Source organism: Uloborus diversus, chromosome 4 (genome assembly GCF_026930045.1).
Source record: "Uloborus diversus isolate 005 chromosome 4, Udiv.v.3.1, whole genome shotgun sequence".
Lineage (NCBI taxonomy): Eukaryota > Metazoa > Arthropoda > Arachnida > Araneae > Uloboridae > Uloborus > Uloborus diversus.
In genome coordinates, this window is record NC_072734.1 from 122,775,230 (window position 1) to 122,799,441 (window position 24,212).

Here is a 24,212-nt window from a genome sequence, read left to right on the forward strand (position 1 = left end):
TGGTGATATTCCTGGGTTGGAGCCATTTTCAATTAGACGTAAAAAACGCATATCTTTATGCTGATTTGCATGAAGAAATCTATATGCGACAACCACAGGGTTTTGTAATCCCGGGAAAAGAAGACTGGGTATGCCGTCTAAAGAAATCGCTATATGGTCTCCATCAATCGGGGAGAAATTGGTACCTGGAAATTGATAGGGTTCTCCAAGGTCTAAATTTTTTGAAATTTAAATGTAGTAACTGTGTCTATACAAGAAACAGAAATGTGTTTTTATTGATGTATGTAGATGATATAATAATTTTTGGAAAAAATGAAATCATAATTCAGGAAACAATTCAGGATTTATCAAAACATTACGATATTAAAGAATTAGGGAGAACTAAAAAATTATTGGGGGTAGAATTTGAAGAAATAAATGGGGGAATTTTTATACACCAAAATTCTTATATTAAGACAGTTTGTGAAAATTTTGAAAAGTATCAATACCCATACTCGACCCTCCCAATAGCGAAAGGTACAATTTTGTCTTTAGGTGATTGTCCAAAAACGGACCAAGAAATAAAAGAAATGGAGAAAGTACCTTATCGCAATTTATTGGGATGTTTGTCCTATATAGCAGGGAAAACTAGACCGGATATTGCATATACAGTTAATTTATTATCTCAATTTCAAGCAAATCCGGGTAAAAGACATTGGCAGTGTTTATTAAGACTTTTAGGTTATTTAAAATATACAAATTATTATAAATTAAGTCTATCTGCAATAAATGAAATTAAAATCAATGGTTTTTCTGACTCAGACTATGCTGCAAATAGGGACGATAGGATTTCGATGGGGGGAATTATTATTTACATTGACAAAGTACCTATTATCTGGCGAACATTTAAACAAAAGTGTGTTTCATTGTCCACCATGGAAGCTGAGTATATATCTTTGACAGAAGCAGCAAAAGAGGTGGTGTGGTTAAAAAGAATTTTAGAAGAAACATCACATTTTGAAATAGCTGGATATAAATTTAACGGGTCTGTAATTAATTGTGACAATATAGCTGCAATAGAATTTTCAAATTCCCCTATAGAAAATTCCAGAACAAAGCATATTGATGTCAGATATCATTTTTTGAGAAACTTAGTAGAGGAAAATACATTTGAATTAAAATATGTGAAAAGCGCAGAAAATCCTGCGGATACGTTTACCAAGCCTCTGACTCGGGGTACATTGAAAAAAATGTGCAAACTCATTTTTGGTAATTATGAAAATGTAAAAGTTTAATATTCAAATGTGTAAATTTTTCAATGTTTCTCAAAAGTGTTTAAAAATTTTTTTTTAATTGTTGTTTGAAATATGTCAGTTTTCATGTCGTTTTGAAGTGTATCGTGCTGTGTAACCGAGAAGGGGGGAATTTGTTAGCATAAAATATTATTTTATTTTATTTAGTTTTTATTCTCGGTCCACAGCCGATAATTTAAAGAAAATAATTTAAAGTTAAGTGTACCTACTTTAAGCCCAGTCTGGTAAAAGTAGAACCTGTCAACTAGTTGGTACTAACACTTCAATCGACGATTCCCCCACGCCATAATTAATGGCGACTGTTTACTGAAACCATCGGAGATTGCATGTCTCGATGTGTCGATTCAGAAAAGTTGAGTTGTCACCTGATCGACTCGAATTAATTCCACTTGTTGACCGCACGTGCTATGGAGAGGAGTACGAATATTCGCGGTAGTGGAATATGCAAATGAGTGATGGTCGAAGTAGAAGTTTGTGTGGTGACGTCATCGAGGCATGGAATCTCATTGGTTGATAAAACATATATATTGTGGCGAGTGGCAGCGATCTCTCTATCGTTTTTCTTCTTTCAACGATCCCCAGTGGTTGGTTCTGATCGTGAAGCCTAGTCCGGCTCACGTGTGGGGGGTTTTTCCCCGCGATGCTAGCGGGGGTTTTTGTGGTATGTGATGTTTAATCTTCCAAGTCCTGGAATTAGTGAGTCCAGGTGAAGAACCTGTTGTGTTGTGTCCGGCCAATTAAAATGTCGGGGATGTGAGTTCCACGTGTCTACCTGTGATGTTTACCGATCTACGTATTGTGTAATGTTGCCTGTTCAGTCCGGACATTCCTGAAGTGTGATTCGGCGGACCTTTTGTGCGTTTTCTACCTGATCCTTCGGAGTGGCAAGTGACTGCATCGACATCTTGGTGACATTTTTTCTTTATATTCTGGAACCACTTTTGTTATGATATTTTGGGGGTGTATTTTATGGGGATGTTATTCTAGTCATATTTAATAAATGTATTTTTCTGAAACATGTTTTTTGCTTGTCTCCAACTTGACATTACACGGCCAGTTAATGTTGGCTTAGTTTAAATATCTTAACTTCTGGATTTTAAACTTAACTTTAATTTATGCCAACACTTATCTGATTTTTTCCTGTTGGCGCTAAAAAAGCATTGCTAAGAACGATGTATGACATATGTCGTCATACATCGTTTTCTTGGCGCCAACAGGAAAAAGTCGCCAAGGGTGGGGTATATCACATCAGTTCCAAAACAAATAATTATTACGGTAGTAAGCAGGTTAACTGAAAACGAGTGGTGTGAATAATGATAACGTTACGGTGCTGTAAGCACACTTAGACTTTGTCCTAGTGCGCAAACTTATGGGTCAAGTCTGTTACCGGTGGGCAGCACTGCAGCAGGCTCATCTAAGTGTTGCTGATCTGGAAAAAATATATGATGGTTTGATTCGTATATTGAATGGGAGGCGTGATAGTTTTGAATACCTTTGGGAATTGTGTTTAAAAGAAAAACCTTCACAAAATGATGATCATTCGCTTCCTCGGAATCAACGTACACCTAAGAGGTATGAAAACAACGAAGCCAGCTTACTGCACACTTTCAAAATCCCAAAGGAGTACTACAAGGCACTTTACACTGAGGTTTGTGAAATGGTACAATCTTGCATTATTGGGCGGTTTGCATCAACTAGACTCACACAGGCCATTGCAGTTGAACAAGAGTGCTTGCTGTTTTCAAACAGAGGTGAAACAAACTATGAAAAATCAACCGAGGTTTTCAAAAATGACCTAGACATTGAGAGACTGCGTTTACACTTGAATATGTTAGCTGATATCACGAATGAAAAAACAGCTGGTCTTAAAAACATGTGTAAATTAAATATATTTTTTAGGAAATACTGAACGTGTTTGTATGCATTTTTTCCTTTTTTTCAAAGCCATAAAATATGTGTCAGGCTTGTCGAGTTTTTGGGGCACTAATGTTGATTATATAACTTTAAAATACTTTAAAAAAACTTTAAAACTCACTATTTTTCATCTCAAATTTAGAAAATTTCTCACGGCAAGAAACCCTGGTACGTCTCCCCCCCCCCCACCCAATACTTTTTAAAAGTCAGCGTCTACGGGAGTGCTTTCCATGCAAGTCAAGTGCTCTACCTCATATCAGCCTATAGCTATAGCACTGCACGGCTCCCCATAAAATAGAACAAAAAAAAATGTCTTTTACTAAGACAAGTGACACGATCTAGTTGAACCAGAAAATTTGTATACCAATTTTTAGATTGTTTTACTTTGAAAATGCCATGTCACATACTGTTTGTTTAAATTATACACACCAGAAAATATGGCATTTTCAAGGTACAAAAATCTGACCTTCATTTGGGGGGGGGGGACCTCCGTAGGATTTGACAACCCCCTAAGCCCCCAATAATTTTTGCAAGTCGGCACCCCTGTCAACTTCTATGCAATTGGATTAAAATCAGTTGAAAAAAATATTACATATATATATATTTATACTTGTGAATGTTCACACTGGATAATTATTAAAAAAAAATATAACTTTGACAGAATTTGTTCTGTTTTCGATATTTTCTTACAAGATACAGTCTCTCAAAAAATGTAATGTTGAACATTTTTTGACACAAGGCTTTTGAGCAGGATGGTAAAAACATTGCCAACCCTGCTTTCATTTGCACTCATGCATAAGTATAGGAAAATTTAGTTACAATTATCAAAAAAAAAAAAAAAAAAAACATGCATACAAACTGAAAATTTTAATTAAGAACTCAACTTCTATGTAACTAGATTAAAATCATCTGTATAAATAAGTCGACTGCTCACATTCAATAAATGTTCAATATAAAACATTACTTTGATAAATTTTATTCTATTTTTGGAGTTTTCTCACAAAATACATTTCTCTAAGAATATAGTTTTAGACACTTTCGGGCAGTTTTGGACACAAGGGATTTGGACAGGATAGTATAAGGGTTGCCCAAATGAAAAGTGGATGTGTGCAATTATGTCAGTATGAATGATTCGATTACAACATCACTGCACAAGTATATAAAGAGTGGTATGAGTTATGCATCCTAGATGACGTTCAGCGGTGAAACCTGTCTGCAGTAGAGGAAATGGTACAAAAGGAAAGTCATGCTATCCATGAATGCCTCCAGATCGACATGGGATCTGCCAAGACCGGGTTGAGCACAAACATAGCGATCACAGATGATTCCATTGCCTTCAATAATGAAATGATCAAAGCTAATAAAAGGATTAAGACCCGTGAAATCGGTGACGAACTCAACCTGAGTAAAGGAACAGTTCACACTATCATCCAGGAAACCCAAACGACAAAAACAAATTCGGTTGGGGAGTATTGGAGCACTCCCTGTATAGTCCGGACTTGTCACTCTGTGACTGCCACATCTTTGGACCACTTAAGAGAGCATTACAGGAGAAACTTTTCTATTTGGACGATAAAGTGAAGGAAGCCATGCAGGACTTTTTCGGGAATCAGCCCCGATCTTTCTACAGCAAAGCCATTGACCTACTGCTGCAACGCTGGGACCTGTGTTTCAATGCCCACAGCGATTTCTTTTGATTTACATTAAAAGTGTTATTTTTATTCAACTTGTTCAATTTCATTTGGGCAACCCTTATAAAAATCAGGGTTTTTACCATAATGTCAAAAACTTTGCCAACCCTGGTTGTAGAACATCCACACAGTTATACATGGAATACACCCAGTAGCGGATACAGCCGGCGGGCAACCGGGCATTTGCCTGGTGGGCCGGTCATGCTTCGGGCCAATCAACTAACAGCAAAGTCTTTCAGGCTTGTCTACTAACAGCAAAAGATAAATTTTGCGCGCATATGTTTAGAATAACGCAAATTTGCAAAACACAGCCTCAGTTCCTCTTTACGCATGGGCTAAAGCTTGCGGGTGGAGGGAGCTAGGGCCGTCACCAAGAGGGGGGGGGGATTTCTGAACTGGGGCTGCCTAGGGCCTGATTACCACATAGGCTGACTAGGCCTAGGCCACCATGTTCCTAAGAGGCCCCAATTTTTTTAAACAATCATGCATAGCATTGCAACGATATGAAAAATACATGTATATTTTAAAAAACAAAAATATATGACTTATTAATTGGAACAAAACTTCTTTAAAGGGAAATTTTTAATAATTCTGCCGGTAACGAATTTACTTGGTCACGATTAAGAGGGGGTCCAAAGGGGATTCATAAATGCACATAAGTGATTTATACATAAATGTGTGATTAGACAAAGAGGCCTCCAAAAGTGCATTCATGCTTTGAAAATGTAAATCAAACATATTCGTGAGGGGCAGAGACGGATCCAGACAGAATTCTCGGAGGAGGTCATTTGAAAAGAAACGATGCTTTGGAAAATTTTTGAATTTTGCAAATATCAATATAGCCCACCTTTAACTAGAGCATTTTTTAAGGAATTTTCCCTAGGCATGCAAGTTTAATATTAAGGCTGTATCCTAACCAATAATTGTCCCCTTTTCTGAACAAACGTGTGCATGCATCGTCGCCCCTAAGTGGTATTCCTGTAATCAGTACTGTATTCTGGAGCAACTGTATAGCACTTTTAATTTAAAAGAAGTCGATACGAACTAACCGTAAGTATAATATAAGCTCCGAAGTAAAGGGGGTTCGGGGGCGGTTCTACAAATTTTCGAATTTGTAGTCTTAAAAACGCATTTTAGACGGTCTTTGGTAATGTAAGGGGAGAAAAGGTTCGGTGGCGCTCCTCTGTCTATTTTTCGAAATAGTAGCTCTAAGAATCCAGTTTTAAACGATATTTGACAATGTTAGAGGGAGGAGAGATTTTAGACTATCTTTGGTAAAGTTAGGGGTTAAAGAGATTCTGAGGTCCACTCCCAAATTTTTTTCAAAATTGAACTTATTAAATTGCAAATGTAGGCAATCAAGATTCATGAATAACTTATAGAGGACCAGCAATTTTTCGAAATTGAACTTCCAGAAATGTAATTCTTGAAGACTTTCAATGATGTTAGGGAGGGAGGAGTTCTCCTCCGGAAATATTTTGAGACTCAAGCGCTTAAAACAAAATTCAGGCCGATCTTGAACGATGTTGGCAAAAATGAGAGGTGGGGGACCCTCTCCTGGAAGCTTTTGCAGATTATTTTTTAAAACGTGGTTTGTAGACGATCTTTGGTAATATTAACAAGAGGAAGAGGAGTGGTTTGGAGGGTTCCATATTAAAAAGGGAATGAAGAATAATTACATAGCACTGCATAAAGCCAGGTTAAAACTTAAATCAAATTTGAATTTAATGCGCAATCATTAAATGTATGACTTTTTGTCGGACACTTACTAACACATATCCCTTTTCTTTCCCCTCAAGGGGGCAGGGCCTGATTACTGTGTAGGCCAACTAGGCCCCCATCTTCCTAAGGGGTTCCAAATTACTTCAAGAATAATGCATAGCATTATAATTATATGAAAAGTGTATGTATTTTTAAAATAATAAAAAAGCAATGACTTGTCAAAAGGAAAACACTTCTTTAAAGGAAATTTTTTATTCATTCTGCCAGTAGTGAATTTACCATGTCAAAAGTATAAGAGGTCTTAAAGGGGATTCATAAATGCTCATGATAAATGATTTACATAGTTCTGTGAATCTGTGATAGACAAAGGGGCCCATAAAAATACATTTCAACGAGCCTCAAACCTGTAAATCAACCACTGCATTCTGCTATATAGTCTTCAGGGGCCTCCAAATTATTGTGGGCCTGGGCCTCAATTTTAATTAGTCGGGCCTTGCCTGGGGAAGTAAACACATATAACAAGACAAGCCCATTATACTAATTGAACCCAAATATATGGTATACACTTGATATTTTTGAAATTTTCGTGGAGTGGCCATGCCCTCCCAACCTCTGGCATTGTTTCCATTCTTGTTCGACTTCACATGAATTACAATAAAGTTTTTTTTTTTTTTCAATTTAAGCTAGGAAAGGGGGTTTACAAAATTATACTTGAAACTTCCTCAGTGTGTTTTCATGGCTCCCTGGCGTTGTTTTTATATTCTTGTTAGACTTCGAGGAATAAGGGTTTTTTTATATTTAGCTCTAAGAAAGGTTTTTAACTATTTTTGAAACTTCTCAGGGTGGCCATGGCCCCCGCTCATTGTTTTCCTTATTGTTAGAACCTTTATGTACTATAAGGGAAATTTTTTGCATTTTTGCTCAAAAAAAGGGGATTTTAACTATTCTTGAAATATTCTCGGTGGGATCCGCCCATGGTGAGGGGGCCTCCAAATTAATGTGGGCCTTGGGCTTAGGCCTTTAGTTAGTCGGGCCCTGGGGCTGCCAATATATTTTTGATAGTGTAATAAAAAATAAATTAATTAATTAAAAGGAAAAAAACAGGAAAACCTTAACAGTCGTAAAAAGTTACAATACTTTTGGTCTCTTTGATGCTTTTATTTATAAATGACAATTTACTATTGCTTACAACAAGGGCCGATGTGAGGTCATGTCAGCTTAGTTGGAGAATAGGGGCCAGGCTCGGAAAAAAGCTAGTGCAGAGTGTAAGATATCCTAATGGTGAAAGGTGTAGAAGGGGGCCTGTGAAAAAATTTACCTGTGTCATTTTTTTCCGGATCCGTTTTTGCTCTCGGAGACCCAGTTTATAACAATTGGAATAAAAGTGACAAAATATTTTTTTACCTAAAATTATTTTTAAAAATGCAATCTTAAAATACCATTGAGGAGCATGAAAGACTCTACATTATTAAGATTATCAAATCAAAGGCCAAATTGTGAGTTTCAAACATTTTTTAACGAAACAAAGTATTCTGTACGCTGTACAAACTCACGGTTTCGGGCCCCTCAGTTTAAAAAGAAAATAAGTTGATAAAAACCAATGTCGAAAGAATTCCGGTGGTCCCCAGAACCTCCCATCCAATCCTAATATCATCGAAGATTGTGTAAAATTTAAATTTTTGGACTTCAATTTTGAATAACTTCATAAAAGAACAGCCGAACCTCTCAAATTTTTTTAACGTTCTCAATTTAAAACTGTTTTTAAATTAACAGTATCAAAAAGTTTCTGGGAAAGTGCCCCTTCCCCTCCTCTCTCTCTCGACATCATCAATTAAGAATGTTTTAAATCTCGTTTTTAGAGCTTAAATTTCGAAAAATTTTTGGGGTGAGCCAGGGTTCCCAATAGGGACGGGAAAATGGGTGGGCGAATCTCGCCACTTGCTAAAAGTTGAGTGAGATTTGAAAAAACTGAGTGAGAAAATTTATTTAAAGAATTTTTTATTCCATAAAAATTACAAAGTTCCACATTTACATAGTAAGGATTTAGCACCGCCTATTTTTGCGTTCATTAAATTTAGTGGCAGCTACATCATATGGAAAGTTCTCCAAGTCTACACCTGCATCAGATATGCGTATTAAATTGCTGAGCGTTTTTGGAGCAAGTCTATTTCGAAACTTATTTTTGATTCTATTTTGGGTACTAAAGGATCTCTCAACAGAGGCTGAACTTATGGGTATCACCAAATAAATTTCCATTAATGTTGATGTGTTCGGGTATGTATTTTTGTATTTTCGCGGAAACAGTTCTGCCACTTCACTTAGGTTTAAATCTTTGTAACTATGCTTCAGCATAACAGAAACATCTTCATATTCTTCAATCAGTTTTTCGCAATTTACGTAAGTAACAAAATGGTTTCCTAACGATAGCACTTTTGCTTTCATCTCTTCATTGTTAGCAGATTTTAATAAAAAAGGGTCAAAGGTGCTAAAGTTTTGAATAATATTCATAGATTCTTCTGGGAATCTAAATCCATACTTTCTTTAATTGAATTTATTAATGACATTTTAGTGGCAGTGAGCTGATCCAGTGAGGAAGCTGAAATTATCTTTTTATTAATCGTTGAGTAATAACCTTCGCTAGCGCCTTCCATTTCTTCCCTATCATTTTCTTCATTTACGATAATATTGTGAATGAATCGCTTTTCATTCACGCCTGGACTGTGTTTTAAATTTTCTAAGTGTATTCCTGCAGCATGAATTTTGGGCATGACAATAGATAAATCTGCTGAATCTGATTGAAATGCTTTCGAAAGATTAGTAAGTATTGGTAGTATATCGTTCAAAATGTGTGTTATGTACACAAACCTAATATGTCTTACGGATCTCAATAGTTCAGGTGCTGTTGGGTCATTTCTCTCCGTTTGCGAGTCCAAATAGACCATGAGCGAGTTCAAAGTTTTATATAGAACTTCTACAGCTTTATGTAGCGACAACCAGCGAATAGAGTGAAATGTTACATATTTCACTACCGATTCACTTACTAATTTTTGAACAGCTGCTAACTTTGCTGATCGGACAGCTGAAGCATTGAAGTATGCGAATATTGCTCTGACTGTATCGCTATAAGAACGAATGCTCTGTAAATTTTTGACAGCATCCTGCATAACAAGAGCCAGTCTGTGAGCTGTACAATGTATTGCAATTATACAGGGATTTACCTCTTTCAAACGAGCAATCAAGCCTGCATTTTTTCCCAACATAACTCGCGCACCATCGCAGCCCACGCAACCATTTTTGAAATGTTGATTCCTTTTTTATCCAACATTTCTTGAATAGAAAACATTAATGTATCAGCTTTACCATCCTGGATAGAAATATTTTCCAAAAATTCGCATTTTACTTTTCCATTCGTTACATATCTAATGTTAATGCCGAGATGTTTTTCATTGGCCAAATCGCACGTTTCATCACAAATTAATGAGCAAACACCCACTTGTTTCACTTCTTCCAAAAGATTATCCTCAATCACCTCAGCAATGCATGAATGAAGTTCATTCACAGAATCACTGTGTTCATATCTTATTTTGGAATTTTTAACATCACATCCTTGGAGTTTTATGAACTGTTGAAGATTACCAAATAGCGAATTTGGCAATTCATTGACTGCTACGAACAGCGCGCTTTTTAAACAAGAAATTAAAAATGATTTATTTCTGTTGTCTAAATTTACCGTAGCTACTTGCATACTTTTTTGCAGGATTCTGCCTCAATGGTTTGCAAATGTTCTTTACACATTTCATGGCGATCCAGAGAAGTTGTTTTATACGAAGTACAACCCTCTGAAACAAAAGTAATTTGAATAAAAATAAACGAATATTCGGATTTATATCTATTTATTACAAAAAGTTTCTGTTAGTGTATCGAAGAAATTCAAACTACGAGTAAACTACCAAATTTACAGCTATAAAATTTAGTGCACAGGCTGTCTGAGAATTTATTTATTTATTTATTTATTTTTTTGTAATATTTATCATTTTAATGACATTTTAACTTTCGGCGGACAGCTTAATATCAAAAAGTAAATAATTTCATTTTCTTAATTTTATTTTTCAGATGCTACATAGTTAAGACTATTAAAATTTAAAATGAAATTTAAGTATACAACACAACTCTACGTATTATTGAATTTTATATTTCTTGGCGGTTTTTTTATTTATTTAGTTTTTAAATTTGTTTATGGACGTTGTTATTTTAAGGATAATGCAGTTATAAAAAATATTTTTAGGAATTTTTGTTTTTGGATGATTGTTTAACATTAACACTATTTTCTACCTTGACACCAAGTGCGGATCCAGAGTAAGGGTGACGGAGGCATGCTCCCCCCCCCCTCCCTTTCATAAAATCAACCAAATACAGCCAAAAATATTATTTTGGAAATTTGAATTTCTAAAAATTCCCCCCTTACACCCCATCTTCTTTCGAATGTTCCTTTTATGCCCCCTCTCCTCCCCACCGCCATTCTCTTCCAACAACAATATCACTAAAAGCAATCACTGGATCCACCCTTACATGATACACTAATTAACAGAAATAATGTCACAAACTCACAAACAATACATGTACAGTAAAAGCTCGTTCAAGTTAACTGAATTCCTACTTCTATCATTTTTAAAAAATCTTATGGGAACAAATTTCTTCTCTTTAATTTCACGTCGTGTTGGAAACGAGCTAAGAATCAAGCTTAGCAATATTTCAAGCATTCGCAAAATATCCCTGCAAGATGATTCGGCGACTCTCTTTGAAACAGTTGTTTTAAGCTTTAAATACAAAATGTTTTTTTATTTTTCCAAATAATAATAAAATTCAATGATTGAATTAAAATTTGGTAATGTACAGTGGCGTAGCTAGACCCGACTTTCGGGGGGGGGGGGGGGGGGTTACTTCTTTTATATATATATATATATATATATATATATATTATATATATATATTTATATATATATATATATATATATGTATAATCGCTTGGAATTTTTTCCTTTTCTTCTTTTTTTTATCTTTCTCTTCTCTCTTCTTTTTCTCTTTTTTTTGAGACTAACTTTTCGGGGGGGGGGTTTTGTCCCCAAAACCCCCCCCTTAGCTACGCCCCTGGTAATGTACAAATTTCGTACTCATATAAAAATATTTTTTTTTTTTAAATATATATTATAACTCGTTATTTGCATTTCCTTATCCAAGAATAAGAAAAAAAAATTAGGCCATTGGTATACTGTTAAATTTTTTTTTTCGTTCATAGTTGCAACTTTTATTTTAAAAATAATTTTTTTGAGCGACTTATAAAATATTTACTGATAAAATATTAAATCATTACTTTGGATTTTGGTAAAATTTGGATTTCCTTTGGATTTAAATACAGGACAAATAATTGAGTTTTTACTGTAATTATTAGATGAAAAAATTAATAAATAAAATACTTTGAATTTACCTTTTGCAAATGGATTACGCTTCTTGTGGGCTCGGCAAAGTTTACAAAACATAAGGATAACTCCATTTTTTTCTTCCGTTTCCAGCCAATCATATATACTTTGCCATTTTGGTTGATATTTGTCAAGCTTTTTCTTTTTTTCCGGTGGCATATTTAATTGATCATTTTCTTTCTCACTATTTTCCATTTTCTTTTTATTTGAAACATTAGAACTCGCAAGTAGATACTTTTCCATTGCTAAGGATGAGTGAGAATATTTTCCAGGCGAAACATGCACAAAGCACGTTTGCTAAAATGATCTCCCTAGCCACTAGTGGGTGACCATTGACGTGTTGGACAATTGCTTAGTGATCGATGGGCGTACTGGCAAGACAGGTTAGATCTCAGAAATCTCTCCTTCGTTTCAAGTGTTTTGGTGGTAAAACTGGTTATGAAGAAAAGAGATACGTTGTAGCGAGAGGCTGAAAAATTTGTCAGAACTTTCCGAAATCGCCGATTTAAAGGATTTTTTTTTCTTTTTTCTTTTTGTGGTTATGTGGCCTGATAATTCGCGAGAATCTCGCACTTTGATTAAATATTTATAGGCGCGAGAATGTCTCGCATCAAAATATTTTTTATGCGAGATTTCGTTTGAAAGTGCGAGATTCTCGCGGTCTCGCGCTCTATTGGGAACCCTGGGGTGAGCCTCTTGAAAACTCCTTTTTCTAACATCACTGAAGGTTAGCAAAAATTTCGTTTTCGGAACTTAACTTTCCAGTAACTGCCGGTGCCCTGGTCTTTACCAAAAAAAGGCTTTTAAGATTTCAATTTGAAAATTTTCTGGTGGATGGCCTCGAAATCTATCTCGACTAAAAATCACCATCAAAGATCTTCTAAAACTGCGTTTTCGAAGCTAATATATTTTGAAAAATTTCAGAGGCGTGCCCCCGGAACCGCTCTTCTTACCATATACACGAAGATAATTTAAAATTCTGTTTTTGGATTTTCACTTCCGAAAAATTGCAGCAGGTGAAACCCTAACCTACGCTTCCCTAACATCACCAAATATTGTCTGAAATTGAGTTTTTAAGACTACAATTTCGAAAATTTTCTAGGGGAGAGAACCCCCCGACTCCTCTATTTCAGACTCAATGTTAATCTTTCCATTAAGTTTATATTTGCTATTACTTTAATGACTCCCAGAAGTTAGAAAGCTTAGTCCACTCTCTCTTCTTGTATTGATAGATGCGTTTGAAAAAAAAATTAAGGGGCTGCCAAACTTGTACCCGACCCCTCCCACCAGGTTTTTGACCTCACATCGAGTTTGGAGGTCGTCAGGGTATGGCAATACAAAAAAGGGAATAAGCAGGAAACAGCAGTCCTCGGCTGGAATTGACTGAGCTGGCGGTGTATTCCATGTATTTCTGCCTTAGCCCTGGCTATATGACGGTAACTTACTGAATATTATACAGTTTGTTCGTCAATGGTATCATGGATCTCTTTCTTCTTTCTACATAACTTTTCAAACAATGTTTTTCCTCTGCAACTTAACTCTTATTCCCCAAGGTTTGACAAGAGTTTCTGGTCAGGTATAATTTTATTGCATGAATTCTTTAGCTAAAAGCATTGAAAAGGGTGTTTGAAATTCGGCCCTGATGTTGGATATGCTGGTGCATATGGGCAGTTCTCAAAAGGTGGGAGCAAACACAGACCTCAACTTTGAAGCTTCAACACCAAATAACTTTCATTTCAATCAACTCAAAAATTTTTTGAGTTAAATTATAATACTGTATAGAGACAAGAATTGACATAAATTATGGAAAAATTGCTCTTCAAATGCCCTTAAAAAAATATTTTCTTTGCTAAAAGGCACAATTTTGGACATACCAAAACGTTAACTGAGCAAATGTACCATTAAAAAAAAATTTTTTTTAATTATTTCCATACGTTTCAAAAAAAAAATTAAAGGTATGAATCGTACACTGAATAATTTTTTGTTAATATTTTACACAAATAACAAAAGTAAAGACAGATTATTTACTTTGTAAACGATTTTAGAAAAAAGTAAGTTTGAAATTTGATGTATGTCCAAAAGTTACGATCTTTACAATGCTATTATTTGAGAACTAAGTAAATGATGTTTTCGTTTTAAAGGTATTTATCGATCCTCAGAGTCAATTTTTAATGGTTTAAAAGTGTTTTCATAAGCTTTTGTGCAGCATCTTAGAAGAAAAATGATTTTTCTTAAACATACATGTGAGATGTCCAAATTGCGTTACGATCTTGACGCCGATAATTCTGTCCGTTTATTCATAATTTTTGATCATCCACTGTCTTCTAACCTCAATAAAAAAGGTTATTATAATGTTATCTTATTTAATCCATTGGTATTTTGCATAATTAATACGTTACACATTGAACAATACATAAATTACAGTAGAAACATAGCTGGTTATGATCGAACGAAAGCCATTTTGCGCTAAAATCGCCAAGCAAACTCCGTTGGCGACAACACAGTGTACGATAAGCTAAAGGTTACCAGAGGGGAATTCCAGTTTGACAAATGTAGTTTTTCGTCAGCTGCACCAGTTTTGGCGACTTTATCAACTGCGCTAGCAATTTTTTTCCCCCGCTTTTATTATTTTAGAATTTTTTTTTCTCTTTCTTTTCGAAACATAATTTAACGATCTCCAAATAGAAATACGAATTTCTTTTTTCAATAATTATTTTTAGACATTGTTTCAATTTTTATGACATCAAAAAAAATATTCATTTTTAAAACTGATGTCACTTTTTACATTTGTATTATTTTTAATTTGAAGCTTTTTTTTGCCTTTCATCAACTTTTTCAAAATCATTCCAAAACTTATATTTAACTTTATTTATCATTATATGTAAAGAGCAGTATGTAAAGCCATTCAAGTACTTGATTCCTCTTTATTATTAAATTGCAAAATTCAAAAAGTAGTAAATAAAATTTTTTTGGAAAAGTTAAAAATCAGATTAACAATTGTCAAAAATGGTGAAACTTACATTAAGATGATGTCCAAAATCCGTTACCTACAGGACAACAATGTCCAAAATCTGTTACCTACAGATTGCTGATTTAATTTGCTAATTAAGAATTTTTACAAATACCTGCTGTCTTTTCATGTTCATATATTGTGTTCTAGGTATGCATACTATAGAATAAAAGCAAAATTGATGTCAAATTTGAAAATTTTTGAAAATTGCTCAAAGTTAACTTTTTTGTTCCCACCTTTTGAGAACTGCCCATATATCAAAGCAATAGACCCTCTAACCTCTATCCTGTTCAACCACTATTCACTAATCATGTTTTTTGATCACAAGTTCTAGACCACAACTTTATTGCTAATAAACTCAAAACAGGACGTTTTGGCCTGAAAACACTTTAGAGCACTTCAGCTTTAATAAGCGGCAATGCTCATTTCACCCATTGATACAAAGAGGAAAAGCAATAGTGGTCATAATTAAATAATGGTAAACTTAGTATTAGTCAGAAATTTAAGGTAAAAATAAGTCGTAAATTTTTTATCCGGGGCATGGTAGCATGGTATCGTTTGGCATTAGAACAAATTGGCGCCTTAACCAAATAGTCAAGTTTTTTTCCACCCTGGACAAAATATCATTTTGCCCTTTTAGTCAACTTTTTATCAGAAAAATTAAAATTTCTAAACTAAAAATGCTGAATGTAAAAATAATAAATCAAGATGTTGATTCTTCATTGTTTCATTTAAGGACATTTAATTTAAAGAACAGCCTTCAAATTGGTATATTTGTATTTCAATGCAACTGAAGAGCTTTATCTTTATGTTTAGTGCCTGGGTAAAAAGAATTTTATAGAACCCTTGTCATTTCTTTGAAGGCCCATCTTTATTCATTTAAAATGTGTTTTCAAGGAAATTAGACTAGAAATGACTCTTCCATGTGAAAGTTTTAAATATTTTCCAAAGTATCTGTAAAATAATCATTTATCAATAGTTAGATGTAACCAAATTTCAAATAAAACACTTGCACGTTTATAAGAAAAAATTTTTGCATAAAACGAGTTGTTAGAAAATAAACCTGAAAGGAAAAAAAGGGGGGGGGGGAATATGCAGCACACATAAATAAAACTTCTCAGTAAAATTTTATCATGGTAATTTAAAACTGAATCAACGACTACTTTAATTCAAATTGTACTTACAAACTAGACATGTAAATGCTAAACATGCCAGTATTCCTTGGACTAACCATCCAAAAGAATTAGTTAAGGCACCATGGGTACAATGTGGTTCAGAATCCATTGTAAAAGTTTTTTCTTTTTTTTTTTATATCAAGAGTCGAAATAGCTGTCTGTAGCAAACATTTCGGCCTAATTCTGGCTTGACTAAAACAAATCCTAAGGGGTCAGTAACATTCTCAAATTCTACATTTTTGTCCACGAATACATCATTTTCATTTCGCTAGACGGAAAACATGAAGTGCATGCAAACTTCATAAGATTTCATCTAATATCAGTCACACATCCATAAACATTGAAAAAAATTAAAAGTAAATAAGTGGACGTAGAGTCGAGTTGCAATTTATTTTCATCACAAAATCAGTTTAAATTTCTCATCGGTATAATTTCCCAGAATAAAAATGTTTGGAATAATTCATATTTTTGAAATACTGAATAATTCAACTTTATAAGTCAGTTTTTGAGAAATAATACATCTGTTCCTTGCATCTATCGGCTGTAGCAACTACTACGCAGCATTCAACTCTGATTGGATAAGACGTTGAAAGTATCACTTATTTGCAAGAGACTCGCTTTTGTTTAGCGCAGAAATTTAGTTCAGTGAAAAATGTATGGTTAAATAATAATGCGCGACAAATAGCAAAATCTGAAACTACGCCAAATTACTGTAAGGGTTGCTATCAAATTGCAGAAGCGTAGAGGAAGCGTTGAGCAAGTAGACAGTAGGCAAATATATGGGAAAATTTGGAACTTTCACTTTCACTACCAAGACTTTTTTTGCTTACGATTTTTCTGTTTCTTGTTTTGCTCTTGAGCGTTAAATATTTTGTTTTTCGTGAAGGCTCCTTTTTTTTATTTTTTTAGCAATTATGTGATTCAAATTAGGGAATTAAAAATTGCTGTAGAATATTCTCCGTCTGTGCACCTATTTGGCAAAAATTTTAAAGATATACATGGTTTTTCTACTTAGCCAAGTTAGTATTTTGTAGTCACATTTTAGTTTTAAAACTTTTTTTCAAGAAAAAGTTTTTTTTTATTTTTTAAATCATTCACAGCCAGCAGTTTACGTTGTTCAAACATTTTTTTTTTCTGTGTGAAATTTTAAAAGTTTTAGAATGAAAAAGCATCTACTTTTATTTTTACCTTGTTGTCCAGGGAAGAAAAGTTTTAAAATTACTGGCATGAAATTCTTGTACTCATCCACGATTTTTTGCTGCGTTATTTGAACGAAGTATTCTACTTTTCTCATTGAAAAAAAGAAGTTGGTTGAAAAGTTTCAGATACTAAAGAGAAAAAAAAAGACCACTTTTAAAAAATAAAACTATGTTTCTATTGTTATTAAAAAAAAAGTAAGTCAAAGAAATTGTAACAGGATGTCTGTGGATGGCCTGTGCCCAGGAGATCCTATAGCCCTTCAGCCTTCACTCTTGCATGCAAAATTACTTCAAAACCCAGTGGTTTGCACAGAGCAAATTTTTTTTTTTTAGATTTCAAATAAATTCTTATTTTTTGAAAAAAATAAAGATTTTAAGTTTAAAATTCGCATAAATTGCCTATTCAAGAGATGAAATATTTCCCACACCCCTTAGCATTTTATGTTATTCAAAAGAATTTCTTTTCCTGCATCAGATTAAGCTTGTGGCAATTTTCTCAATTAATTAGATCTGTAGATATAACGGCATCTTGTCTAGCAAAAGTCCTAGGCTAAACTCAATTCAAGCACAGAGCTATAGAGCAATATAATTTCATTTTGGTATTTAGTGGCTTATGTTACTAGAGCAGGGCCTCTCCCCCTCCTCGAAAATACTGCAAAGATCCTCCAAACTTTGTTCCGGAACCACTTAGCACCTAAAATTTGGTACAAGTTGAAAATAAAATCCTGAAAGTCACCTTCTTCCAAAAAAAAAAAAATGTATTGCATTTAATATGTGCTTGTTATTTATGGTGGGTCATTATTAATATATTTAATTATATGCCGATGACGTAATCAATTCAGAAGCAATAATCGTTACTGCGATTTGTTCATATCTTTTTTAAACAAATTATTTTAGGTTCCTTTTAGCAAGATAAGTTTAAATTATATTTATTGAATAGGTAGCTAATAAATTCTTTAGCACTGATTTAGGGGAGGTAACTTTCTGCTTAAATGCTTGCTTCGTTAGTTTTAATTGAATTTTTATTAAATTATTTGTTAGCAAACAATATTTTTCTTTTTAAAATAACAAATGAGATTGTTAGTAAATATCTTTACAAAATTAAACTGTTTATTAATACTAATAAGTGTGTATAGATCTTATATTCATTTTTAAGCTGAACATATTTTTTATAGTATTACTTTTTTTCCTAATGTCGATTTTTCCGGAATGCCTAAAAGGACCAGGCAAGTGCTATTGAAAATCTGGTGACCCCCGAATTTGGCGGCATGCCAATAATGCGGGGTGATACGGTAATTCTTAACATTTTTGCTGCCCCTAAGAAACTTCTCCTCAATCAAATAATCTTGCCTATTGGTAGAAGCAACTCAGTTTCAGTGTTAATCAGTTAGACAAGATTTTTTAAAACCAAGTATAGGGTGTAGTATTTTTGATCGTTTAGTTTCCCTTTTTTTACGTTTAGGGCTTAACTTAAAAGCGTTTAAAAGATAAAATAGAATTTATCTAAGCAGTGTAATATTTAATGCATCCATTATAAATTACCTCTTTTTCAGAGGCAGTGAGAAGTCAATGGATGTTAGTGACAAAATTTAAAAAATGGAGATAGCCAGTACAAATGATAAGAAAACTTCTCATCTGCTTTGGGGCAAGAAATAATACTAGTAGCCCTAGCATGATTTAGAAATTTGTTTTATGAAAGCCTAGCTAGGATCTGAACTTTAACGGGATTTACTCGAAATTTTAGATAGTCCACTTACATCTCTTTGCTTCTCAATGCCTCATTTCTTCTTTTTTCAGTTTCTTGTAATGCCATTTCTGTGTTTTATTCTTTTCATTTGAATTGCAAAAAGTCGAATCAATTTGTTTAGGAACTATAGTAAGTATGAAAGCAAGTTTAGTATTTTATGTTGAAAAGAGACTTAATAAAGGGAATTTTTTTAGGTTATTACAAATAAATACCAGAAGAAATGATGTTCCTTGAAACCTTATGTTAAAAATGGAATCAACCAGTAAAGGTATATTTTATGAAGTGTAGTTTTATGTTGCTTATATTTTATTGCTAATATAAATTGTATACCTGCCAATTTTTATAAGTTCTACACTGTTGCCCTGATATTCTTTGCTTATGAAGTCTTTTTAGATGAACACAAAAATTTTTTTACTTCAACCAACAAACATTCAAACCACAAACTAAATCCATTGGGAAAAATGAGTTCCTCAGAATTCATTATCCTGATGAGTTCTGAGAACAATTTTCTGGTATCAATTGCATATAATGACATTTTATTTGATATTGCATATAACAGGGCTGTCCAACTGCAAAGAGCCCACGGGCCAGAATTCCAGTCACTGATCACCTGGCAGGCTGCAGTTTGAAAAGTTGAACAATAACCTCTTATCTCTTATACAATAACAATTAATAGTTGAAAATTATAAAACAATGAAACACAAGGATTATAAAACAATTTGCTTACATTTTAACGAAAAAACTAAGGCCTATCTGCCTTCTTTTCAAAGGGCAGAAAAGCCAACATCAATGTTTTACTTCATATCCAGCAAAGGCCGTAGAGTCAGTCGGGGGGGGGGGGGGGGGGGGGGGGGAGAGTCATTGTTTTTAACAAATTGCAGGCAAGTTTTGTTTATTTGAAATGCTTCTGTCTTCCCTCCCTGTCTCCCTCTGCCAACACGAGGCAATACTATTTCTAGGAATTCGTTTGAACACCAGCGTGGAGGGTAGGATTGCTTGACCTTGACCTGTAGATGTCCTGTACCTTTTTCTTCCAATACAATGAAAGGAGTAAAAGAGCGATCAAGAGGAAATTTTGGGGACTCCGGCTTGACCAAGAATGGTAGTCTCGGATGCTTCTTAATACCATAAAATGTCGAAAAAAGAAATATGCTAAATAAGAAGTTGGCGGGCCGCCACACAGTGGAGTATTTGACTGAAAATCCTGGCCAAAACTAGTTTGAAATTTTCACCCTTCTGAAGGCGACATCCTTGTGTGCGTTTGTGCGCTGTACGGCGAAGCTATCCCACTTATAGACATGAAACTTGGTGTACAAGTTGTCTGAAATGTCTAATGTTACAATTTGAAACTCGATTTTTAAAATTTGAATTAGAAAATGATATATTTAATATTTTATCCACGGTTTAGACTTTTGCATGTTTACGACCGTAAAAACGATCCTAGTAAACGTAGAAAAAAACCCAATGCATCACTAGATAGGAAAAATAATTTTCTTCAAGATTATGGTTTGTTTGAAGTTCTAACGTAATTAACCGAATTTCTAAGAATTTACAAAGGGAGGTCACTTTTTCGACTTTTTTCAATTATTCAATCCATGTAAACTTAAATTCTTGCATCCAATATTCTAATAATGTTACGGCTCTGAAACTTTTTAAGGAAATAATATAAACACCTTACCTTCATTTACAGCGAAAACGGTGAAGTTATGTTCTTTCACTGATTTATAATGAATTTTTTTTCAATGAGTTGAAATAAAAATTTTCAATAATTTTCACTCGATCCGAAATGAATGCCACGGTTGGCTCTTTGCCAATAATGCTTAGACAAGTGATAAGTAAACATGTTCGATGCGAATTGCTGTTTTCCTTTGAAGATATGTAATTAAGTGCACTGTTCGAGGGGGGAGAAGAGCAAAAAGCGGTTAAAAAAATTCTAGTATTCTGTACAAAACACTAATTTGAAACCAAAAAAATAATCAATTTTATTCTTTTCGTTTGGTTTCAATTATTAAAACCCTGAGTTATTCATGCACCAAAAGAATTAAAGACAAGGGTTTCGGGGTTACAAAGAACCTTTTTTCTATTGAAAAAAATAAATAAATAAATAAATGAACTAGGATATTATAACTGTATAAACACTCGAAAATGGATATTCAAAAGCTCTTTGTTTTTGAATTGTATATATTGTACTCGTACCTTGGGTCGATCCTTAGTTTTACATCGTGTGATGTGTCCCGCTAAAAATTGTACGAACAAATTTGGAACTAAAATAACTTTAATTTCACAATGAGTAGGTAAAATGTCTTAAATATGGATAGCTCGCTAGCGTAGGAACGTTAGGAGACAATTACAATTGTCTCCTAACGCTAGCAAGTGTGTGTGTGTGGGGGGGGGGGGTATTTCCCCCCTTTTGCTACGTATAAGGGGGAAAGACCCCCTCCCCCGGCACATTATTTGCAGCAATGATCTGAAAAAATATAAATATTTATTTATTTTATCTAAAATCTATCTCAATTTTAAGGAAGAGCAAATTTTCTTAGTGAGATCAGAAAATAATTTAATTTATTAACTCATTAACTTACATGAGAAAATTAACATAACTGAACGCAAACACATGTTTTAAGGGTGCAGTGAATCTCTTTAGCGATGCATAAAGGTAAGCGTTTTCGAAATTAATTGGATGATTCTCATTCCATAGCTTACATCTTTACACATTGATGAAGCGGTTTCTCATAACCATGAAACTCGTGTCTGAAATTTTATTGTTGTTTGTGCGCTCAAATATGTCGATCTTTTCATTCAGTAGTACTTATGATAACTTTTTTGCAAATTTATTAAATCTTTGTAGGTAAATTCAGTTTAAAATCATGACTTGTCACAAAAAGATCGGATTATGCACTTTTTAAAAAAAAATCATTTAAAAAAAGGGCAGTTGTAGGCGGAAGATTTTTTTGCTGAAATTAGCACTAGAGACTTTGCCAAATACGATGCAACTTTCAAAATAGCCCGACCAAGCCCGACACCCATTTAAAAAGCTTTCTCTAGTTATAAATTAAGGCAAAAAGCCTTTAAAAATCTCACGTACCAAGTTTTCTTTATTTTTTTTCACTAAAAGAAAATAAAAATATTTACTTTGATTTATAATTAGCACTAAGCCCTGACATTTCTTTATACCGTAAAATTGGTTTGGTTCAATTCCATTCATTTAGAAAGCCACAAAAAAATCTACATTGAAACGTAATAATTAAGCTGAAACGTAACAAAAAAGCGAAAATTCTTATAGAAATCTCATCTTTTACCGATGCTGTGAGCAATTGTATGTGACTCAAGTTTCCAAAACAGGTGCCGATCGATGCACCAGTTAGTCAACTATCATGGAATAAATTTTCATAAAAATCGAGTAAATTTTTAATTTTGGACTTTTGGCCAGGATTTTCAGTCAAATACTCCACTGTGCGCCAGTTGGACAGCCCTGCCATATAATATCAATGATTTGCACTATTCGCTAACTTAAATAATAATTTTGTGCATAATGCTTTACTTGACATTAAGTAGATCTATATAAATAAAAAATAAAACAATGAATATATATGTGTCTATGTTCCCTACACAGATCTACAGTTTATGTCAGATGTCAACCAAATTTGGAAAAAAAATGTCCAATTTTATTTATTTTAGTCTCATTCAAAAGGTTACTGAAAATACCCCTGAATTATATTTACTTCCTTCAGATTTTTAAACCACCAAGGCTGTAAAATCAGCAGGAGAAAAGTTATAAGAATTTTTAAGTAAAAGTGAACAAATAAAGTTCTTGCTTATGTTTGGGGGCTTTTCTTGTAATCAGGGGATTTTAATTTTTTCCTTTTTGGTTATTTTTCCGCAATCTGTTGGGAAATTTTATGGATTTTTTTTCTGTTTTTATTTTAGCCTGATTGTTGATCATGCTTCACTTGATATAAATTGTATTTTTGAGGTATACTGTGCAAAGCCCGACACCACAGCTAGAAGTGTACAATATTTCCCAGTGTAATGTATTTAAAATTAAACCATAGTTCAGCGCTGTTTTACTATTGTATTTTATGTTTGGTAATTACAAACAGATGTGCTAAATATGACTTAGATAAAAGAAAAAAATAGTGATTTTCCACAATATTGGCTTCCAAAGCAATTTTGATGCTATGTTTTCTTTTCCAAAATATTTAATGGAAGTAATTAGTTATCTGTATCTCAGTACTTATAACACTTCATTTGTATTGAAAAAATGGAACAGTTTCTCTTTTTGTAATATTCTCCACTTTCTTGACAATCACTTTTATTACCTCTCTAATCCAGCAAAGCACTACTTAAGACAAAAACTTATTGTTCAGAACTTAAATTTTTCTACTGAAGTGTGAATAAAATAGGAAGTTATATCTCCATGAACCATGAATTCTACTGATTGTTATCATGGGGTTCATTTCTGTTTTCAGCTTCCCAAGATGGTTCTGATCCTGATTTCAAATGGGTTGATTATCTTGAGGATACTAATTCTACTCCAGCTCCATCAGAAGCTTTTATACATGTAAGTTCTGTATTATGGGTAAATGTTCTCATTTTCTGTGAAAAATATTTGTAATTGGACATAAAAAACAGGGCAATAGAGATATATCACAGTAGATTTCTAAGTTTATAAAGAAAACGAAACTTTTTACCATTTGCAGAGATCAATGCTGTTGCTGTAGCAGAAAGTATACTGTTAAATCTTTCACTTTAGTTGCATACCTTCATTAAAAAAAAGAGAGAGATTCTATGGAATATTGTGTGCAACTTAAATTAAAATATTGAAACTAGATATTAAGAATTTTCCTGAAAATGCATGTCATATACAAATACAAATACAAAGGTGATGACCAGCAACAGGCTCTTGGCCCAGCTAGGCTGGTCCTAGTAAATTTAGTATGACAGGGTTAGATGTGTATCTATCCATAAAATATGGCAAGTTATGG

The 24,212-nt window shown here is 33.7% G+C and overlaps 2 protein-coding genes across 2 annotated transcripts in view; one reads left to right on the forward strand and one right to left on the reverse strand.

Moving 5' to 3' along the window:
- The window catches only part of LOC129220399 (store-operated calcium entry regulator STIMATE-like), a 34,679-nt gene extending 18,289 nt beyond the window's left edge, over positions 1-16,390 (reverse strand). The window contains exon 1 of the mRNA XM_054854813.1: positions 16,291-16,390. Coding sequence (XP_054710788.1) covers positions 16,291-16,390 — 100 coding nt within the window. The remainder of the gene's footprint in view (positions 1-16,290) is intronic.
- Positions 16,391-17,166: 776 nt separating this feature from the next.
- Positions 17,167-24,212, forward strand: part of LOC129220282 (scm-like with four MBT domains protein 1) — a 46,899-nt gene continuing 39,853 nt past the window's right edge. The window contains exons 1-3 of the mRNA XM_054854670.1: positions 17,167-17,300; positions 19,422-19,495; positions 23,697-23,788. Coding sequence (XP_054710645.1) covers positions 19,468-19,495; positions 23,697-23,788 — 120 coding nt within the window. The 5' untranslated portion in view covers positions 17,167-17,300; positions 19,422-19,467. The remainder of the gene's footprint in view (positions 17,301-19,421; positions 19,496-23,696; positions 23,789-24,212) is intronic.